The sequence below is a fragment of the Pristiophorus japonicus genome, chromosome 5, assembly GCF_044704955.1.
Source record: "Pristiophorus japonicus isolate sPriJap1 chromosome 5, sPriJap1.hap1, whole genome shotgun sequence".
Classification (NCBI taxonomy): Eukaryota; Metazoa; Chordata; class Chondrichthyes; family Pristiophoridae; genus Pristiophorus; species Pristiophorus japonicus.
In genome coordinates, this window is record NC_091981.1 from 169,031,959 (window position 1) to 169,049,970 (window position 18,012).

At 43.7% G+C, this 18,012-nt stretch overlaps 1 protein-coding gene across 1 annotated transcript in view; it reads right to left on the reverse strand.

Annotated features, from left to right (window-relative positions):
* Positions 1-18,012, reverse strand: part of hepacam2 (HEPACAM family member 2) — a 317,380-nt gene that overhangs the window by 10,400 nt on the left and 288,968 nt on the right. The window contains exon 7 of the mRNA XM_070880003.1: positions 16,193-16,230. Within this exon, the coding sequence (XP_070736104.1) occupies positions 16,193-16,230 (38 nt within the window). The remainder of the gene's footprint in view (positions 1-16,192; positions 16,231-18,012) is intronic.

Genomic DNA, 18,012 nt, shown 5'->3' on the forward strand with positions numbered 1-18,012 from the left:
AGCTTCGACATGGCAAGTGAGCCCCAGGTGGGCAGAGGAAATGCTTCAAGGACACCCTCAAAGCCTTGAAAAAGTGCAACAACCCCAGACACCTGGATATCCCTGGCTCAAGACCACTCAAAGTAGAGGAAAAGCATCTGGGAAGGTGCTGAAAACCTTGAGTCTCTTTGACCGGAACAAGCTGAAGCCAAGCATAAACAGTGGAAGGAACGTGCAGAAACCAAGCACTCCATCCACCCATTTCTTCAACCACCACCTGCCCCATGTGTGATAGAAACTGTAGGTCCCGCATCGGACTCATCAGTCATCTGAGAACTCACTTTTAGTGTGGAAGCAAGTCATCCTCGACTCTGAGAGACTGTCTAAGAGAGAGAGAGTTATGCCATGTAACAAAATATTATCGATTCATAGTGACTGAACAGGCTAAATTTTGCTAGGCTTCAATGGTGCTGCAGGGGTTGCTGGACGAGAGAACATTGGACATCAAGGTTCACATGTCCAGTGAATACATTTGCAGTTTTTTGGAGGACACATTTCTGACTTCACAACTACATTTGGACCACCACTACTGATCCACCAAAGGCTGCATGTGGGGAGCGGGAGAAGGAAACAGGGATGGGGAGTGGGGATAGGGGGAAGACACGAGAGGGAAAAAACAGGGAAGACAAGAGGGAAGAGGGAAAGGGAAAGAGAGTGGGAGGAGAGGTGACAGGGAAAGAAGAGGGGAGGGGGAGTGCTGGGTAAGGTAAATTCAGATCAGTGGAGTAGGGGGTTTGCACATGAAGTATCCAGCCATTGGGGAAGGGCCAGTGGGAGGATGCCGTGGATTGGATGGGGAGGAGATGTTGCTGTAACAATGCAACACTCCCTCTGTACTGCACTGTCGTGTCAACCTAGATTATGTTTTCAAGTTTTGGAATGAGACTTGACCCCACAACTTTCTAACTCAGGCAAGAATGCTACAACTGAGCCAAGGTTCCAAAGTGGTGGACTCTAAACAAAGCATGTTACTGTGAAAGGATGCTGAAATTACACCAGTGCTATTCTTGCGCTGGGGACCTCCCTAATGTGTCTATATGTCTCTTGGAAAACTGTAATCTCTTTAAGATTCTCCAAGCTTGTTAGAGCAGCGATAATTCCTTGATTCGGTGCTGACAGTACCCCATTGGCACAAGTGAAGAGGTTTCAGACACAGAAGTGGAATCAAAGATGCCTTAGGAATCCATTAAACTGCACAACCACATGGTGCTGGCTGTAGGTTCTGTGCAGGCCGGTCACCAGCTTTTCTACGGGACATTTCACACATGCGCAAAATTTTGAATCGGGCGGTGCAGTGCGTTAAAGGGACTGTGCACCCTCCAAAAATTAGGGAGAACATTGCTTAGGAACAATTAAATTTCCTAAGAAGCCAAGAGTAGCCTAAGGAATTGGGGGTACCTCTTTAAGCTCTTGGCTGAGCATAAAGTGGAGTCAATGAAGATGATCAGGGCAAGTGTGGTCAATGAAGGAAAGATATCTGTGCCATGTTATGATTTGTCATAAACTACTGCCAAAGAAAATACATGCTTTAAACGGTGACTGGCTGTGTTTTCATTGGAGATTCATTCTGCCAAATTTAGAATTCTGAAGCAAATTTTAATAAAAGAGATGCTACTACTATATCTAACCAAAACAATAAACTCTGGAGCTATTATAAAACATGAGAGATCAAGAGGGCTAATAGGTGTGGGGGCATGTGGAATATTTTATCTGAAGCTGGGAAAAAAATAAACCAAATGTAAAGCCCAGGCTTGCCTCATATAGGCCGTGAGAAAGGGCAGGATATTACAAGCCTCTTAAAAAGGATGTTTTGTGATTTATTTTCCAAGAACATGGACTATGTTGGCTCACTCTGGTGGTCTGGACACTGTGGGATGAAAAAGAAAGTTGATTGCAAAGAAAATAAAGGTTGACAGGTGCAGCGTGTGAACACATTGAAGTGGGGAACAGAATTCCCTCAAGAATTTGCTTAAGTCTAATTTACATACAGTATAGGGTGGAGATGACTATATTGTGTTGGTGGCTGTGAACTGTTACCATCAACTTGTTTTACTGGTTTGCCCTCTTGTTCAGTTGTGGGATTAAATTACTGTGATCAGAATGTGATTACTTACTTGTGAAATGAGAGAAGAGATTAAACTGGAACCAGCAGGAATACATTTTATTTTCATAAATGTTGTCAACGGTTTTATTAAGCGAGATATAATTCTCACGAAGTTTTGGCTTGCAAGAAAATAGTACTCTATCCATTCTAAAGCATTTACTGTCATTTAGGTAATAGTTTTTTAGCACAGAACTTTTCATCCAGAAGCACCCTCAGGAAGATCACAGTTTCTGCTTTGGGTGCAATCTGGCACAAACTGCACTCAAAAGTGTGCTAAATTTTGGAATTGAATATTTTGCTCATATTTCTACTCAAACTCATTTGCCTGTTGCCGAATGTAAAATCTTCCATGAACCAGCGCAATTGGGCTGCATTCTAGAACATGATTATTTTTGTGTTAAAAAGTATTCCTTGATATATTTAAGAATGGTAACCTGGTGCAGTTTGATTAATACAACTGAAAATGGGTTTAGCACAAAAAAAATAAACATTTTAAGCAGACTGTCCAGTCCACCACCTGTGAGTAACCAGATTTTAAATAATTGAAAATGACCTTGAAGAACTATACAGAACCATTTAGTTGTTACATTGGTGTACAGTAGTCAGTTTCTCGTAAATTAAATATTTTTTAAATAATGGTGTCTATTGGTGTCCTTATGCCTAAAACAATGTTAAGAGCCTTAATTTTAAGGAGCATAAATGAACGCAATTATTGGAAACTTGGAATGGTGGACATGCCCAGTTTTGTGAGCGGGGCCAGCATCTAGTGCAATGGTTTTAAACCAGTGCAAAAGATCTGGAAAACTCGATTTGCACTGAATGTAATTTGCACTTCAAATTCCTCAATCTTTTTCGCTGGCTCAAGTCCTACCTGACTCAACATAATCGCTCTGTGCCAAAACTCCATGGTCCAGTCTATAACCACTGACCATAGGTCTGCCAGAGAAGTCAGGAATTGGCTGCTTCCCAGTGTTTTTGGCCATTTCTGCCAGTTTCCGCAGCCGGTCCTCTGTCCACTCCAAACAAGATCACCTTGTGATAGAAGGCAGAGAGGAGGGTGGCCGAGGGAGGAGTCTCCCAATCTGAAAGCTTCCTCATCCCCAGCATTGCAGTACAACAGTATCTAGTCTGCCCAACAAAAGGAGACATTTCTGGATGCTGCCAGGTCCTGGTCTGAACCCCCAAAGAATGTTTTACTATGGGGAATGTTTTCAGCCTGGCTATAAAGGGGAGTACTGGGCAGTCCTGTGGCATGTTTTTAGAATGAGACCTGGCAGCTTTCCACCCTGGACACCCTCTGCTGCATCTTGCAGTCTTCTTTGTCCGGCAGACACCAGGATTATTTAATCGTGAGAATTTCCCCTGACTGTTGAAAGTCTGGTGGAGTCAGCAGGCTCCTGGTGAACCAAAAATTAAAGCCCCACAGATTTTCAGCTCCTATATCTCCAAAAGCTTCTCCTTCCATGGCCAGAAGGTCATGTTTGGTGTGCCCAAGAGCTCCAGTTTTGGCCCTGTCGTTTTTATGATCGACATGATACCACTTGGCATTGTCATCTGCAAGCTGACAGGGCCCGAACCCAAATTCTTTCATTTCTGCTCAGTCTCTACTTCCCCTCTCTGAGATGGTCATCTGCATGAGAAGCACTATATAATTTTAAGCTGTTGCTATTTTCTTAGATGAACTTTATTCACTGAAGAGAATATTAGAATTATGTTGTACATATGTTATAGAAATTGAATAATATCAAAACATTTTGAAGTCAGTGTGAGAATGGTACTGGACAAGTTAAAGGAACTGAACACAAGTAAATCCTTTGGATCTGATGACATTGATCTAAAAAAATGACTTGCATTTTTATAGCACTTTTCATGAACACCGGACGTTCCAAAGCAGTTTACAGTAAATGAAATACTTTTTGCATTGTAGTCACTATTGCCATGTTGGAAACGGGGCAGCCAATTTGTGCACAGCAAACTCCCACAAAGAGCAATGTGATAATGATTAGATAACCTTTTTTAGTATGTTGATTGAGGGATAAATATTGGCCAGAAAATAGTGCAATATTCCATCCTCCTGAGAGCGCAGACAGGGCCTCAGTTTAACATCTCATCTGAAAGACAGCACCTCTGACAGTGCAGCAGTCCCTCAGTACTGCACTGGAGTGTCAGCCGAGCTTTTTGTGCTCAAGTCTTTCGGGTGGGACTTGAACCTCCAACTTTCTGACTCAAAGTGCTACCAACTGAGCCACAGCTGACACTTTATCGAGTAGTAGATTTGTGGAGCACTAACTAGCCACATGAGAGAATCACTGAACTCCAGTGAGATAGGGTTGAAAGCTGGAACTGATCAGTGGGGAACTGATGAAACTGTTTCCTGACTGATTTTCTGCTCCCACCCATCTGCTAAAATCAGGCAGATTGGAAGCATAAATTCCTAATCATTGGATTTGGGAACAATAACGATAGCAGTCCCATTTAATATGGGAGAAATATTTTTAACCACAGGAGATCAAAGTCAAGTGATTGAAGACCAGTATATCAGCTAGGGTTCCCAATTCTCCTGATTGTTCAGAGTCTCCCAGAATGAAAGATTAACCTCACTGGCACTGCTGCGAGCAACCTGGTAAAAAATTATAGGGAAGTAGAGTTTGCATTTTGGCATTTGGACTATCTTTCCAGAATGTTTTGTCACTGCATGTGGTCTCCCTGCATGGGGTACTGCTCCATACTTGTCTATGTGAAATGAGCAAGTGGGCCACCGTCACTTTCAGTGGTTTTCCAACATCAACTTGCATTTATATAGCACCTTTTGCATATAAAAGCATCCCAAGCCTCAGAGGGAAAATCCAAAAAAAATTTATGCCAAGCGAGAGGAGGAGACATTAGGATAGGTTATCAAAAACTTGGTTAAAGAGGTAGTTTTTAAGGAGCGTCTTAAAAGAGGAGAGAGAGGTGGGGAGGTTTAGGAGTGAATTCCAGAGCTTTGACCTAGACAACTGAATGCACGGCAACCAATGGTGGAGCAAAGAAAATCGGCGATACGCATGAGGTCAAAATTGGAGGAGAGCAGAGATCTCAAAGGGTTGTAAGGATGGAGGAGATTACAGAGATAGGGAGGGGCGAGGCCATGGAGGGATTTGAAACCTGGATGAGAATTTTAAAATCAAGTCATTGCTGGTCCGGGAGCCAATGGATGTCAGTTATTATTTAAATGGAGCAAGATTGCAAAGTGCTGCAGTACAGCGGCACCTGCGGGTACTTGTGCATGAAACACAAAAGGTTAGTATGCAGGTACAGCAAGTGATCAGGAAGGCCAATGATATCTTGGCTTTTATTGCAAAGGGGATGGATTATAAAAGCAGGGAAGTCTTGCTACAGCTATACAGGGTATTGGTGAGGCCACACCTGGAATACTGCATGCAGTTTTGAACATAAGAACATAAGAACATAAGAATTAGGAACAGGAGTAGGCCATCTAGCCCCTCGAGCCTGCTCCGCCATTCAACAAGATCATGGCTGATCTGGCCGTGGTCTCAGCTCCACTTCCCCGCCCACTCCCCATAACCCTTAATTCCCTTATTGGTTAAAAATCTATCTATCTGTGATTTGAATACATTCAATGAGCTAGCCTCAATTGCTTCCTTGGGCAGAGAATTCCACAGATTCACAACCCTCTGGGAGAAGAAATTCCTTCTCAACTCGGTTTTAAATTGGCTCCCCTGTATTTTGAGGCTGTGCCCCCTAGTTCTAGTCTCCCCGACCAGTGGAAACAACCTCTCTGCCTCTATCTTGTCTATCCCTTTCATTATTTTAAGTGTTTCTATAAGATCACCCCTCATCCTTCTGAACTCCAACGAGTAAAGACCCAGTCCACTCAATCTATCATCATAAGGTAACCCCCTCATCTCCGGAATCAGCCTAGTGAATCGTCTCTGTACCCCCTCCAAAGCTAGTATATTCTTTCTTAAGTAAGGTGACCAAAACTGCACGCAGTACTCCAGGTGCAGCCTCACCAGTACCCTGTACAGTTGCAGCAGGACCTCCCTGCTTTTGTACTCCATCCCTCTCGCAATGAAGGCCAACATTCCATTCGCCTTCCTGAATACCTGCTGCACCTGCAAACTAACTTTTTGGGATTCATGCACAAGGACCCTCAGGTCCCTCTGCAGCACAGCATGTTGTAATTTCTCCCCATTCAAATAATATTCCCTTTTACTGTGTTTTTTTTCCAAGGTGGATGACCTCACATTTTCCGAAATTGTATTCCATCTGCCAAACCTTAGCCCATTCACTTAACCTATCTAAATCTCTTTGCAGCCTCTCTGTGTGCTCTACACAACCCGCTTTCCCACTAATCTTTGTGTCATCTGCAAATTTTGTTACACTACATTCTGTCCCCTCTTCCAGGTCATCTCTGTATATTGTAAACAGTTGTGGTCCCAGCACCGATCCCTGTGGCACACCATTAACCACCGATTGCCAACCTGAAAAGTACCCATTTATCCCGACTCTCTGCTTTCTGTTAGTTAGCCAATTCTCTATCCATGATTTCCATATTTACAAAAGGATATACTTACTTTGGAGGCAGTTCAGAGAAGGTTCACTAGGTTGATTCCAGAGATGAGGTGGTTGACTTATGAGGAAAGGTTGAGTAGGTTGGGCCTCTACTCAATGGAATTCAGAAGAATAAGAATTGAAACGTATAAGATTATGAGAGGGCTTAACAAGGTGGATGCAGAGATGTTGTTTTCACTGAGAGGGGAGACTGGAACTAGAGGGCATGATCTTAGAATAAGGGGCCGCCCATTTAAAGCTGAGATGAGGAGAAATTTCTTCTCTCAGAGTGTTGTGAATCTGTGGAACTCGCTGCCTCAGAGAGCTGTGGAAGCTGGGACACTGAATAAATTTAAGACAGAAATAGACAGTTTCTTAAATGATAAGAGGATAAGGGGTTATGGGGAGCGGGCGGGGAAGTGGAGCTGAGTCCATGATTGGATCAACCATGATCGTATTAAATGGCAGAGCAGGCTTGAGAGGCCGTATGGCCTACTCCTGCTCTTATTTCTTATGTTCTTATGAGCACAGGGGTAATGGATGAATGAGACTTGGTGCTAGTTAGGATATGAGCAGCAGAGTTTTGGATGAGCTCAAGTTTATGGAGGGTGCAAGGTGGGAGGCCAGTCAGGAGAGCATTGGAATAGTCGAGTCTAGACGTATCAAAAGCATGGATGAGTATTTCAGTAGCAGATGAGCTGAGGTAGGGGTGGAGATGGGGCGATGTTATGGAGGTGGAAGTAGGCAGTCTTGGTGTTGAGAGGATATGTGGTCAGAAGCTCATCTCAGGGTCAAATAGAATGCCAAGGTTACAGAAAATTTGGTTCAGCCTTAGACAGTGGCCAGGGAGAGGGAAAGAGTCAGTGGGTAGGGAAAGGAGATTGTGACAGGGACCAAAGACAATGGCTTCAGTCTTCGCAATATTTAATTGGAGGCAATTTCTGCTCATCTAGTACTGATGTCGGATAAGCAGCGTGACAAATCAGAGGCAGTGGGGGTGTTGAGATAGGTGGTGGTGATGTAGAGTTGGTTGTCATCAGTGACATGTGGAAACTGTGCTGTGCTTTCGGATGACGGCGCCAAGCGGCAACATGTAGATGAGAAATAGGAAGGGGGCAAGGATAGTTCCTTGAGGGACTCCAGAGGTAACGTTGCGGGAGTGGGAAGAGGAGCCATTTCAGGGGAAAAAACAAGTAAGAAGAAATAAATTGCATTTTCTGATCTGCTCTGAATGGAATAAAGTAATACATCGGAGAACATTTCAAACAAGCTCCAATCAACAGAAATGATCAGTTTCAGAAATGTTCAAAGTAATCAATTCTTCAAACTACTTCTATTTATAACACCAAAAATAATGCACTTTCAGTCCAATTCACAAGGAATTTCAGTGGTTTCTAGACAAAGATTAATGCATATATATGATTATCTAGTTGCAGCATTACTTTAATTGATGCCAGAACCACAATTCAGCTTTAATTGTATAAAACCACAATAGTAATTAGGCATTAATAATGTCTTCAAAAGAAAATAATTTACTTGCTTTAATATTTAAGTGTAAAACTGAAACCAGGCCTTTGAGACTGTTTTTCATTCAAACACTAATCATTTGAGTCATTACATAACAGCAGAAATGCAGTCACTGCTGGAGTGATGACATGAGTATTGTTGCTTTCTCACCTCTCAGGCTGCAGTGTGGTTGCTTCAGTCTAATACTAGAAAGTATTGTAACAAAGGGTTACCTTATTGCCATTACAAGGAGAAAAACAGTTCAATCCTATAAATTATTTGCACTGTAAGTGGCAGATAAATCGAGTCAAGGAACATAGGAAAAAAACAATAAAATAATAAAGAGCTAGAAACAGACACGCTGATATAAATATGACAAATCGGAGACTGAATTACCTAAGAAAGTGTCTCTGTTAACACTGGAAGGCAGAGGGAGTAAACAATTGGAGTCATGGAGAGCCCAAAAATAAAGAGAGTGAGAGTGTGTGCATAACAGATTGGTATATATTTACCTGGAGTGAACATGCAACTAGTTTGGATTGGAAATTAGAACAGAAAGTATAAGAGGGAAATTGGAAAGTTGAAGAATAAGAAGAAGGTGAAATGAATTTCAGTGAAAACAATGGATGAGCCGGAGTATGTCTTCTTGGAGATAGGAGGTTAGATTCGTGACAATGGCCCGTATTTTACGGTCAGCGGTGAAGGAACGGCGCTCACCATTCACCTCGCTGACAGCTGTCCATAAATTTTTGCAAGCTTTAGAGCGGAGATTTGCTCAAATCCAGCATCTGATTCAGTGCAGCACCCTCTACAGAGGATCTGTGGCATCTATGAGCACATCAAGTAACAGCGAAGCTCTTCAACCAATCAGATTGAAGAGTCCTCACTGAACCAGAATCTAAACCAGGAAGTATAAAGCAGAAAATATAAATTAGATTTAAATCATGTACACAAAGCAAAATAAAGATTGGGTAAGGCTGCTGGAATTAAGAGAGAGAAAGAGATAAAAGAGACAGACAGAAAACATTTAAAAAAATGTATTTTAAATTTTATTTATTTTTAAAATCTCCAATACTAATTAACTTCTGAAGGAATGGGACTCCACACTTGTAAAATTACAATTCTATACCTTCAAAGATTTGTGTACACACACTCCCAGATCTCTCAGTTCCTGCACCCACTTTAAAATTGTACTATTTAGTTTATAGCACCTCTCTTCAATCTTCCGACGATACTGCATCATTCCACAATTCTCTGCGTTAAACTGCATCTGTCATGTGTCTGCATATTTCCTCCTGAAGTCTGTATTTATCCTCTTCACTGTTTATATGCATAATTATTCAAAGATGAAGAAGGGATTTGAAGGAATACATTAATTACAAAGTACACTCCAATATATCTAATTAAATATAAAACAGTAAGGTATATCTGACCTGGTGTACCCAATACCCAGCTGGTGCTAATTTTTTGCAGCTCTGGATTTTTCAGAGAGAGGCTCCCTTTAAAGTGTTAATTTCCACTTTATTGAATGGCACTCTTGGTAGGAGATATAGTACTTGGTTTGAAAACATGGTAGTTGTGAGATGCTATTTTATACTCAAAACATACCCCCAGGATTTCCTTTTCCTTCAATATTCATCACCATATTTACCAGAGAGATTGATGTTTTTAGTTAACTGATGTTAAACAATTTTGTGGTCAGCGGTGAAGGAACGGTGCTCACCGTTTGCTATGCTTACAGCTGTCCACATAGTTTTTGCGGGCAACGTGTTGTCATCAGGTGTCTGATCCAGTGCAACGCTCTCTACAGGGGATCTGTTCTTGTTTGGCAGGTCAAGCAACAGTGTGGCTCTTCAACCAATCAGATTGGAGAAGCCTCACTGAGCCATGTAGAGTCTAATCCAGGAAGTATAAATTTAAACATTTAAATTATTGTAAAATCATGTACAGTAAGTAAAATAGATTGGGAAAGAAAGATGGGATTAAGAGAGAGAGATAAAAGAGACAGAAAGAAAAAGTTAAAAAAATTGTAATGTTTTATTAAAAAAAATCTCCAACAATAATTACATTCTGAAGGAATGAGATTCCACACTTGTAAAATTAAACTTTTAGTGCCAGAGAGGTCGGTTGGCAGGAATTAAGATTTAACAATGTTCCCTTTAAGCTGAGCAGCCAAGCAGCTCTTTGGACCTCCCGCACGGCCGCTTGCTGGCTTTTCAATGGGAAAAACCACGCATGTGTTGTATTTTGAATGGGCTGCGTAGCCCCTTAAAGGGGCTGCACACCCCAAAAGATTCACAGGAACATTGGTTAACACAGCATTAAAAATTCACTTACACCTGAATGCGCCAACCCTAACTTTTTCTGGCATGTTTAGTGGGTAGCTAGTGGGTAAGTACAGCAACTTCACGCCTTTACATTGATTTTAATGTTGAGTGTATTGGCGAGGTACCAGTTCAGCGAAGCTTGTGGAGGAGATGGACAAATTGAACAGCAACTTCTGGATTTCCACGTTTAACTGCGCATGTGCGGACTCTAGAAGTTGCTGTCCGATTTACTCCATAATAACAGCGAATGTTGTTAGCTTCACTTTTATTATTACCGCTAAATCTGGGCCATTATGTTGTTACTTTTGCACTGGACTATGCAGGGTGGCAGTAATGCCACTAAAAGTATGCTCAGCAATTTGAATGCAATTTGCCATTCAATTGGACAGTAAAATTGCTAACTTGTCAAATATTTGCCAATAATTTTAATTACAATTATCAAGTCCCTCACATTACTATGAATTGAAAATATTTTGATCTTCCTAACTTCTCTCTCTTAGATTTTTTTAATTGATAGCACAATCTACAGCATACATTTAGAATGCAGACATCATTTACAAAGTTGTTCCATTCAACAGATCGGAAGAAAAAAATTCTGATTCATTGTTCAGTTCAATTTGAAATTCAACAATATAAAAAACTGAGAGAAATAACTTATTTTTAAAATAGTATAAACAAGATGAGAAGATACCTGAAGTGCTTTCTACTGTAGTTAATCTAGAAATATAGAGGTTTATAGCACAGAAGAAGGACATTCAGTTCATTGTGTCTCTGGTAGCTCTTTGCTAAAATGAATCCCACTGTCCTGTTCTCTCCTCACATCTTTATTGGTTTCTGTCTTCCAAATGATTATCTACTCTTCCCTTAAAATATTTAATGGTCTCTGTCACAACTATTCCTTGTGGCAAAGCAGCTCATGCTCTAACTGTTACTTGCATAAAATTATTTTCCAAACCTGTCTCCTCAATCTCTAAATGATAGACCTCTGGAGAGGTGTGATTGGCAGAGAGCGGGTAGGGAAAATCAAATCCAGCGGTATGCTGCTCCTGATAAAATGCCTAGAACATGACTTTGTCATCACCAACACCTTATTCTATAAGAGGGACAAGTATAAAGCATCATGGCAACACCCTCGCTCCAAGCACTGGCACCTGCTCGACTATGTCATCGTCCAAGCGAGGGACCGCAAGGACGTACGCATCACCCGTGCCATGACATGAGCCGATGACTGATTGATGGACCATCGCCTAATCCGCTCCATCATTAACATCAATATAGCCTCAAAGCAGCAACGGCAACAGAAACAATGCCGCAGGAAAATCAACGCTGGGGCACTCAAAGACCCAGTTAAGAAAGCCCTATACAGCTAACGCCTCACTACCAACCTGGCAACTCTCGATGACCCCCGAGACACAGAGTGCCCACAGCGCCTGGCCTGCCATCAAGGCCTCCATAACCAGTGCCTGCGAAGAGACGCTCGGTCACTCAACCAGGAAACACCAAGATTGGTTTGACGAAAACGACCAGGAGATCCAGGAGCCAATAAGCCACAAGCACAAGGCATTTCTGAACTTAAAGCAGCAGCTTCGGAGCAGCAAAACAGCTCTACAGGCGGCTGAAGGCTGAGGTCTAACAAAAACCCATGACCTAAAGAATAGATGGTGGGTGGAGAAAACACAGGAGTTCCAGCAGCTGGCCAACAACCACCAATGGCCCAAGCACCCAAGGCCCTACCCCACTGCTGGCCAAGAATGGAGAGGCATTCATTAAGGACACTGAGGCAGTCAGAGCCCGCTGGATAGAACACTTCAAAGATCTCCTCAACCTTCGACATGAGTGTCCTCGACTCTATCCCGCAGCATGCTACCCACCATCATCTCAGCAAAACCCCAGCCCTGCATAAGGTAGAAAAGGTCATCCGTCAGCTCAAGAACAACAAGCCATCAGGAGCAGATGGAATCCCCACTTAGGTACTAAAGTATGGCGGAGAAGCACTATTGGCATGGATGCATGACCTCATCTCTTTTATCTGGAAGGAGGAGAGCATGCCAGGAGATCTCAGAGATGTCGTAATAATGACCATCTTCAAAAAAGGGGACAAGCCTTGATATGTCCTTACTATATAGTATAAATGCACACGAGGCCCATAATTGAGAGAAGGTCACTCTGTGACCAGTTACCTTTATTACCAAGACCTCAAGTGATGAAGGTGGATGGAGCTCCATTAATACTGGGATGCCATTGAGGAGCACTTTCATCATTATCGGTGGCGTCCTGGTGTATGAACTGTAAATGTGCTCCACATGAACTCGCTGAACTTCAGCTTCCAGCGATTTCCCCCAGTATTCATTTGGCCTCGTAGGGCTTACATCGGGCCCGTCCTCCTCGTACATCAACCTGGCTGCAGGCTTCCTGCACATACGCGCTAAGTGACCGCTGACGTTGCAGTTTCTGCAGGTATATTGCTGATACCTGCAAGCTCTGGCTGGGAGTTTGCCTCCACACCTCCAGCATGAGCTGGAGGCCCCGTTGTTGGAAACAAAAGGTCCATTACCAGTTGATCGTCTCTGATTGTCTCTTTAACTCTACTTAAGCGCACCATTAACAGGTGTTGATGGCCCCATTACCGGCCGCATTGTCCATTGCGATGGCATGAATCGCCGTTCAGCTAGCCATTGTCTCTGTTGAATTCCCCCTTTGGGTTCGACTGCATGCTGGGGCATGTCCAATTGCCCTTGTCTGCCTAGAAAACTGTGTGCCGCATTAACAATGTTGATTTCCTGGTCGTTTGCTGCATTTGAGCCAAGATTTTTGTCATACATCATTCTGGTCTCTTCCTCCCCTGAGATAAATGTCTGGGCTATCAGAGCTGTCGCTTCCAAGGTCAAGTCTTTGGTCTCAATCAGTTTCCTGAAAACCCCAGCGTGCCCGATGCCCTCAATAAAAAAGTCTCGCAGCATCTCCGCTCTGCATGCATCTGGGAACTTACATAGACTCGCCAGTCGCCGGAGATCTGCCACGAAGTTTGGAACGCTTTGCCCTTCTCGCCGCCGGTGCGTGTAAAACCAGTGTCTCGCCACGTGCATGATGATCGCCGGTTTAAGGTGTTACTTGATCAACTTACTGAGCTCTTCGAACGTCTTGTCCGCCGGCTTCTCTGGCGCGAGAAGGTCCTTCATCAGGGAGTACGTTCTGGATCTACAAACCGTCAAGAGATGAGCCCTGCGTTTGTCGGCCGAATCCTGTCCCAACCATTCCTTGGTGGCAAAACTTTGTTGTAGTCTCTCAATAAAGTCGTCCCAATCATCACCAACATAGTACCTCTCTTCTGTGCTGCTCGTGGCCATGCTCGCGTGGTTTAAATCCCAGTTTCTCTTCGCCAATGATATGTCCTTACTATACAGTATAAATGCACACGAGGCCCATATTGGGAGAAGGTCACTCTGTGACCAATTACCTTTATTATCAAGACCCCTCAAGTGATGAAGGTGGGTGGAGCTTCCCCTTTTATACCTGAAAATCCAGGTTAGGAGTGTCTCCTACAAGTTCACCCCCTTGTGGTCAATATTCTCAAGGTGTACAACTTAGGTCAGCTTATATATGGGTTACAATGATAGTTGAATACATGACAAGTCTGACTGCGGCAACTACAGAGGAATCTCCCTGCTGTTTGCCACTGGGAAAATCATCGCAAGAATCCTCCTCAACTGTCTTCTCCCTGTGTCTGAAGAGCTCCTCCCAGAGTCACAATGTGGATTCCGTCCACTAAGGTTACAACAGACATAGAAACATAGAAAATAGGTGCAGGAGTAGGCCATTCGGCCCTTCTAGCCTGCACCGCCATTCAATGAGTTCATGGCTGAACATGATCTTCATCGCGTGGCAACTACAAGAGAAATGCAGGGAACAGCACCAATTCTTGTACCTAGCCTTCTTTGACCTCACAAAGGCCTTTGACACTCAACCGTGAGGGACTATGCAGCGTCCTCCTCCGTTTCGGTTGCCCACAAAAGTTTGTCACCATCCTCCGCCTGCTCCCCGATGACATGCAAGCCGTGATCCTGACCAACGGATCCACCACAGACCCAATCCACATCTGGACCGGGGTCAAGCAGAGCTGCGTCATCGCACCAATGCTCTTTTCGAACTTCCTTGCTGCAATGCTCAATCTCACTCTCAACAAGCTCCCCGCTGGAGTGAAACTAAACTATAGAACCAATGGGAACCTGATCAATCTACATCGCCTCCAGTCTAGATCCAAGGTCGTCCCATCCTCTGTCATCGAACTACAGTACACGGACGGCGCTTGCGTCTGTGCACACTCAGAGGCCGAACTCCAAGCCATCACCGAGGTGTACGAAAGCATGGGCCTTACACTAAACAACGGTAAGACAAAGTTCCTCCATCAACCTGACCCTGCCACACAGCACTGCCCCCTAGTCATCAAAATCCACGGCTCGGCCTTGGACAATGTGGACCATTTTCCATACCTCAGGAGTCTACTATCAGCAAGGGCAGACATCGATGATGAGGTCCACCACCGCCGCCAGTGTGCCAGCACAGCCTTCGGTTGCCTGAGGAAGAGTGTTTGAAGACCAGGACCTCAAATCTGGCACCAAGCTTATGGTCTACAGGGCAGAAGTGATACCCACCCTCCTATGTGGCTCAGAGATGTGGACTATATACAGCAGACACCTCAAAACGCTGGAGAAGTACCACCAATGCTGCCTCCGCAAGATCCTGCAAATCCACTGGGAGGATAAATGCACCAACGTCAGTGTTCTCGCTCAGGCCAACATCCCCAGCATCGAAGCACTGATCACACTTGATCAGCTCCATTGGGCGGGCCACATCATCAGTATGTCCGACACGAGACTCCCTAAGCAAGTGATCTACTCGGAACTCCTACACGGCAAGCGAACCTCAGGTGGACAGAGGAAATGCTTCAAGGACACCCTCAAAGCCTCCTTGATAAAGTGTAACATCCCCACCGGCACCTGGGAATCCCTGGCCCAAGACCACCCAAAGTGGAGGAAGAGCATCCGGGAGGATGCTGATCACCTCGAGTCTCGTCGCGGAGAGCGTGCAGAAACCAAGCGCAGACAGCGGAAGCGGAAGGAGCGTGCTGCAAACCAGGGTCCCCACCCACCCGTTCCTTCAACCACTGTCTGCCCCACCTGTTACAGAGACTGTAATTCCCGCATTGGACTGTACAGCCACCTGAGAACTCACTTTTAGAGGGACTGCCTATGATGATGATACGATGATGATAGTTCTAATTGATGACCCTTCATTACTAACTCTGCAATCAGAAGATAAGGTCTTTCCCTAGTCAATTCTTCAAAATTAAAAAAAACACTATTAAACCTTTTATTTTCCTGCTCTGCTCTCGTAAAATTAGTCCCAGTATCTCAAGACTCTTCTCGCTGTCACAATCTTGTCCTTTGCTGTATGTTTCACTGTTTAGTGATGGGATGGTGATAACCAAGTTTGCCAAAAAGATTATTTGCAGTCCCCAAAAGTATAGTAATATAATCAGGTGCATGTTTGATATTAGATAATCGACTGTTAGATTTGTATGCACAAAAATAAGATGTTCTGAGTTGCTTTCATTTACATAATCATATCCAAATTTTAAATTCCACATTATTTTGAGTATTACCTGACACTTGGTGTGCTTGGATATAATCTGTTGGTGACCTACAACATATTAAAAACAAGTTTAGTACAGTGAATTAAGATTGGAATTGATTACATACTTTTACCAGGAGCTTTACCCGGCTAGCTGGTCAACATCTATTAACTCTTGCACAGCAGTCTCCCCATGAGCAATCTAATTATGTTGAATATATTTCTGATTAATTCTGGTTTTCTGTTGCTTTAGAAAAAACTTTTATGTTGACAATGACTGCTGATAATATAAATAAAAGAACCAATATGGAGGAGTCATCCTTGGCCAAAAGCAACATAAAAGAGCAGAGAACTCTTCAATTGGTACAGATACCTATGTACTTATTAATACTGCTAATTTTCATTTGTTACTGTGTTTGAGAGAGGTGCTGGATTGTCATCGGCTGTATGTCATCGGCATACCTCTAGAAGCTGACTTAGCATCTGCATTTGATATTAGCATAATGCATGTCGACAAGGAAGGAGAGGTGGCCAAAGATTGACCCTTGGGGGATTCCCAAGGTGACAGTGTCGTGGTAGCAGGAAAAGCTATTGTGAAAGAAGCTTGGGCTGTGATCAGATAGGGAATACTGGAACCAAAGATGGGCAGTCCATTCAAGCTGATCAACAGAGGAGAGGCATGGTTGACCATAATAAAGACTGCAGAAAGATTGAGTACGACCACGATATCATAGAAACATAGAAACATAGAAAATAGGTGCAGGAGCAGGCCATTCAGCCCTTCTAGCCTGCACCGCCATTCAATGAGTTCATGGCTGAACATGCAACTTCAGTACCCCCTTCCTGCTTTCACGCCATACCAATTGATCCCCCGAGTAGTAAGGACTTCATCTAACTCCCTTTTGAATATATTTAGTGAATTGGCCTCAACTACTTTCTGTGGTAGAGAATTCCACAGATTCACCACTCTCTGGGTGAAGAAGTTTCTCCTTATCTCGGTCCTAAATGGCTTACCCCTTATCCTTAGACTGTGACCTCTGGTTCTGGACTTCCCCAACATTGGGAACATTCTTCCTGCATCCAACCTGTCCAAACCCGTCAGAATTTTAAACGTTTCTATGAGGTCCCCTCTCACTCTTCTGAACTCCAGTGAATACAAGCCCAGTTGATCCAGTCTTTCTTGATAGGTCAGTCCCACCATCCCGGGAATCAGTCTGGTGAATCTTCGCTGCACTCCCTCAATAGCAAGAATGTCCTTCCTCAAATTAGGAGACCAAAACTGTACACAATACTCCAGGTGTGGCCTCACCAAGGCCCTGTACATCTGTAGCAACACCTCCCTGCCCCTGTACTCAAATCCCCTCGCTATGAAGGCCAACATGCCATTTGCTTTCTTAACCGCCTGCTGTACCTGCATGCCAACCTTCAATGACTGATGTACCATGACACCCAGGTCTCATTGCACCTTCCCTTTTCCTAATCTGTCACCATTCAGATAATAGTCTGTCTCTCTGTTTTTACCACCAAAGTGGATAACCTCACATTTATCCACATTATACTTCATCTGCCACGCATTTGCCCACTCACCTAACCTATCCAAGTCACTCTGCAGCCTCATAGCATCCTCCTCGCAGCTCACACTGCCACCCAACTTAGTGTCATCCGCAAATTTGGAGATACTACATTTAATCCCCTCGTCTAAATCATTAATGTACAATGTAAACAACTGGGGCCCCAGCACAGAACCCTGCGGTACCCCACTAGTCACTGCCTGCCATTCCGAAAAGTACCCATTTACTCCTACTCTTTGCTTCCTGTCTGACAACCAGTTCTCAATCCACGTCAGCACAC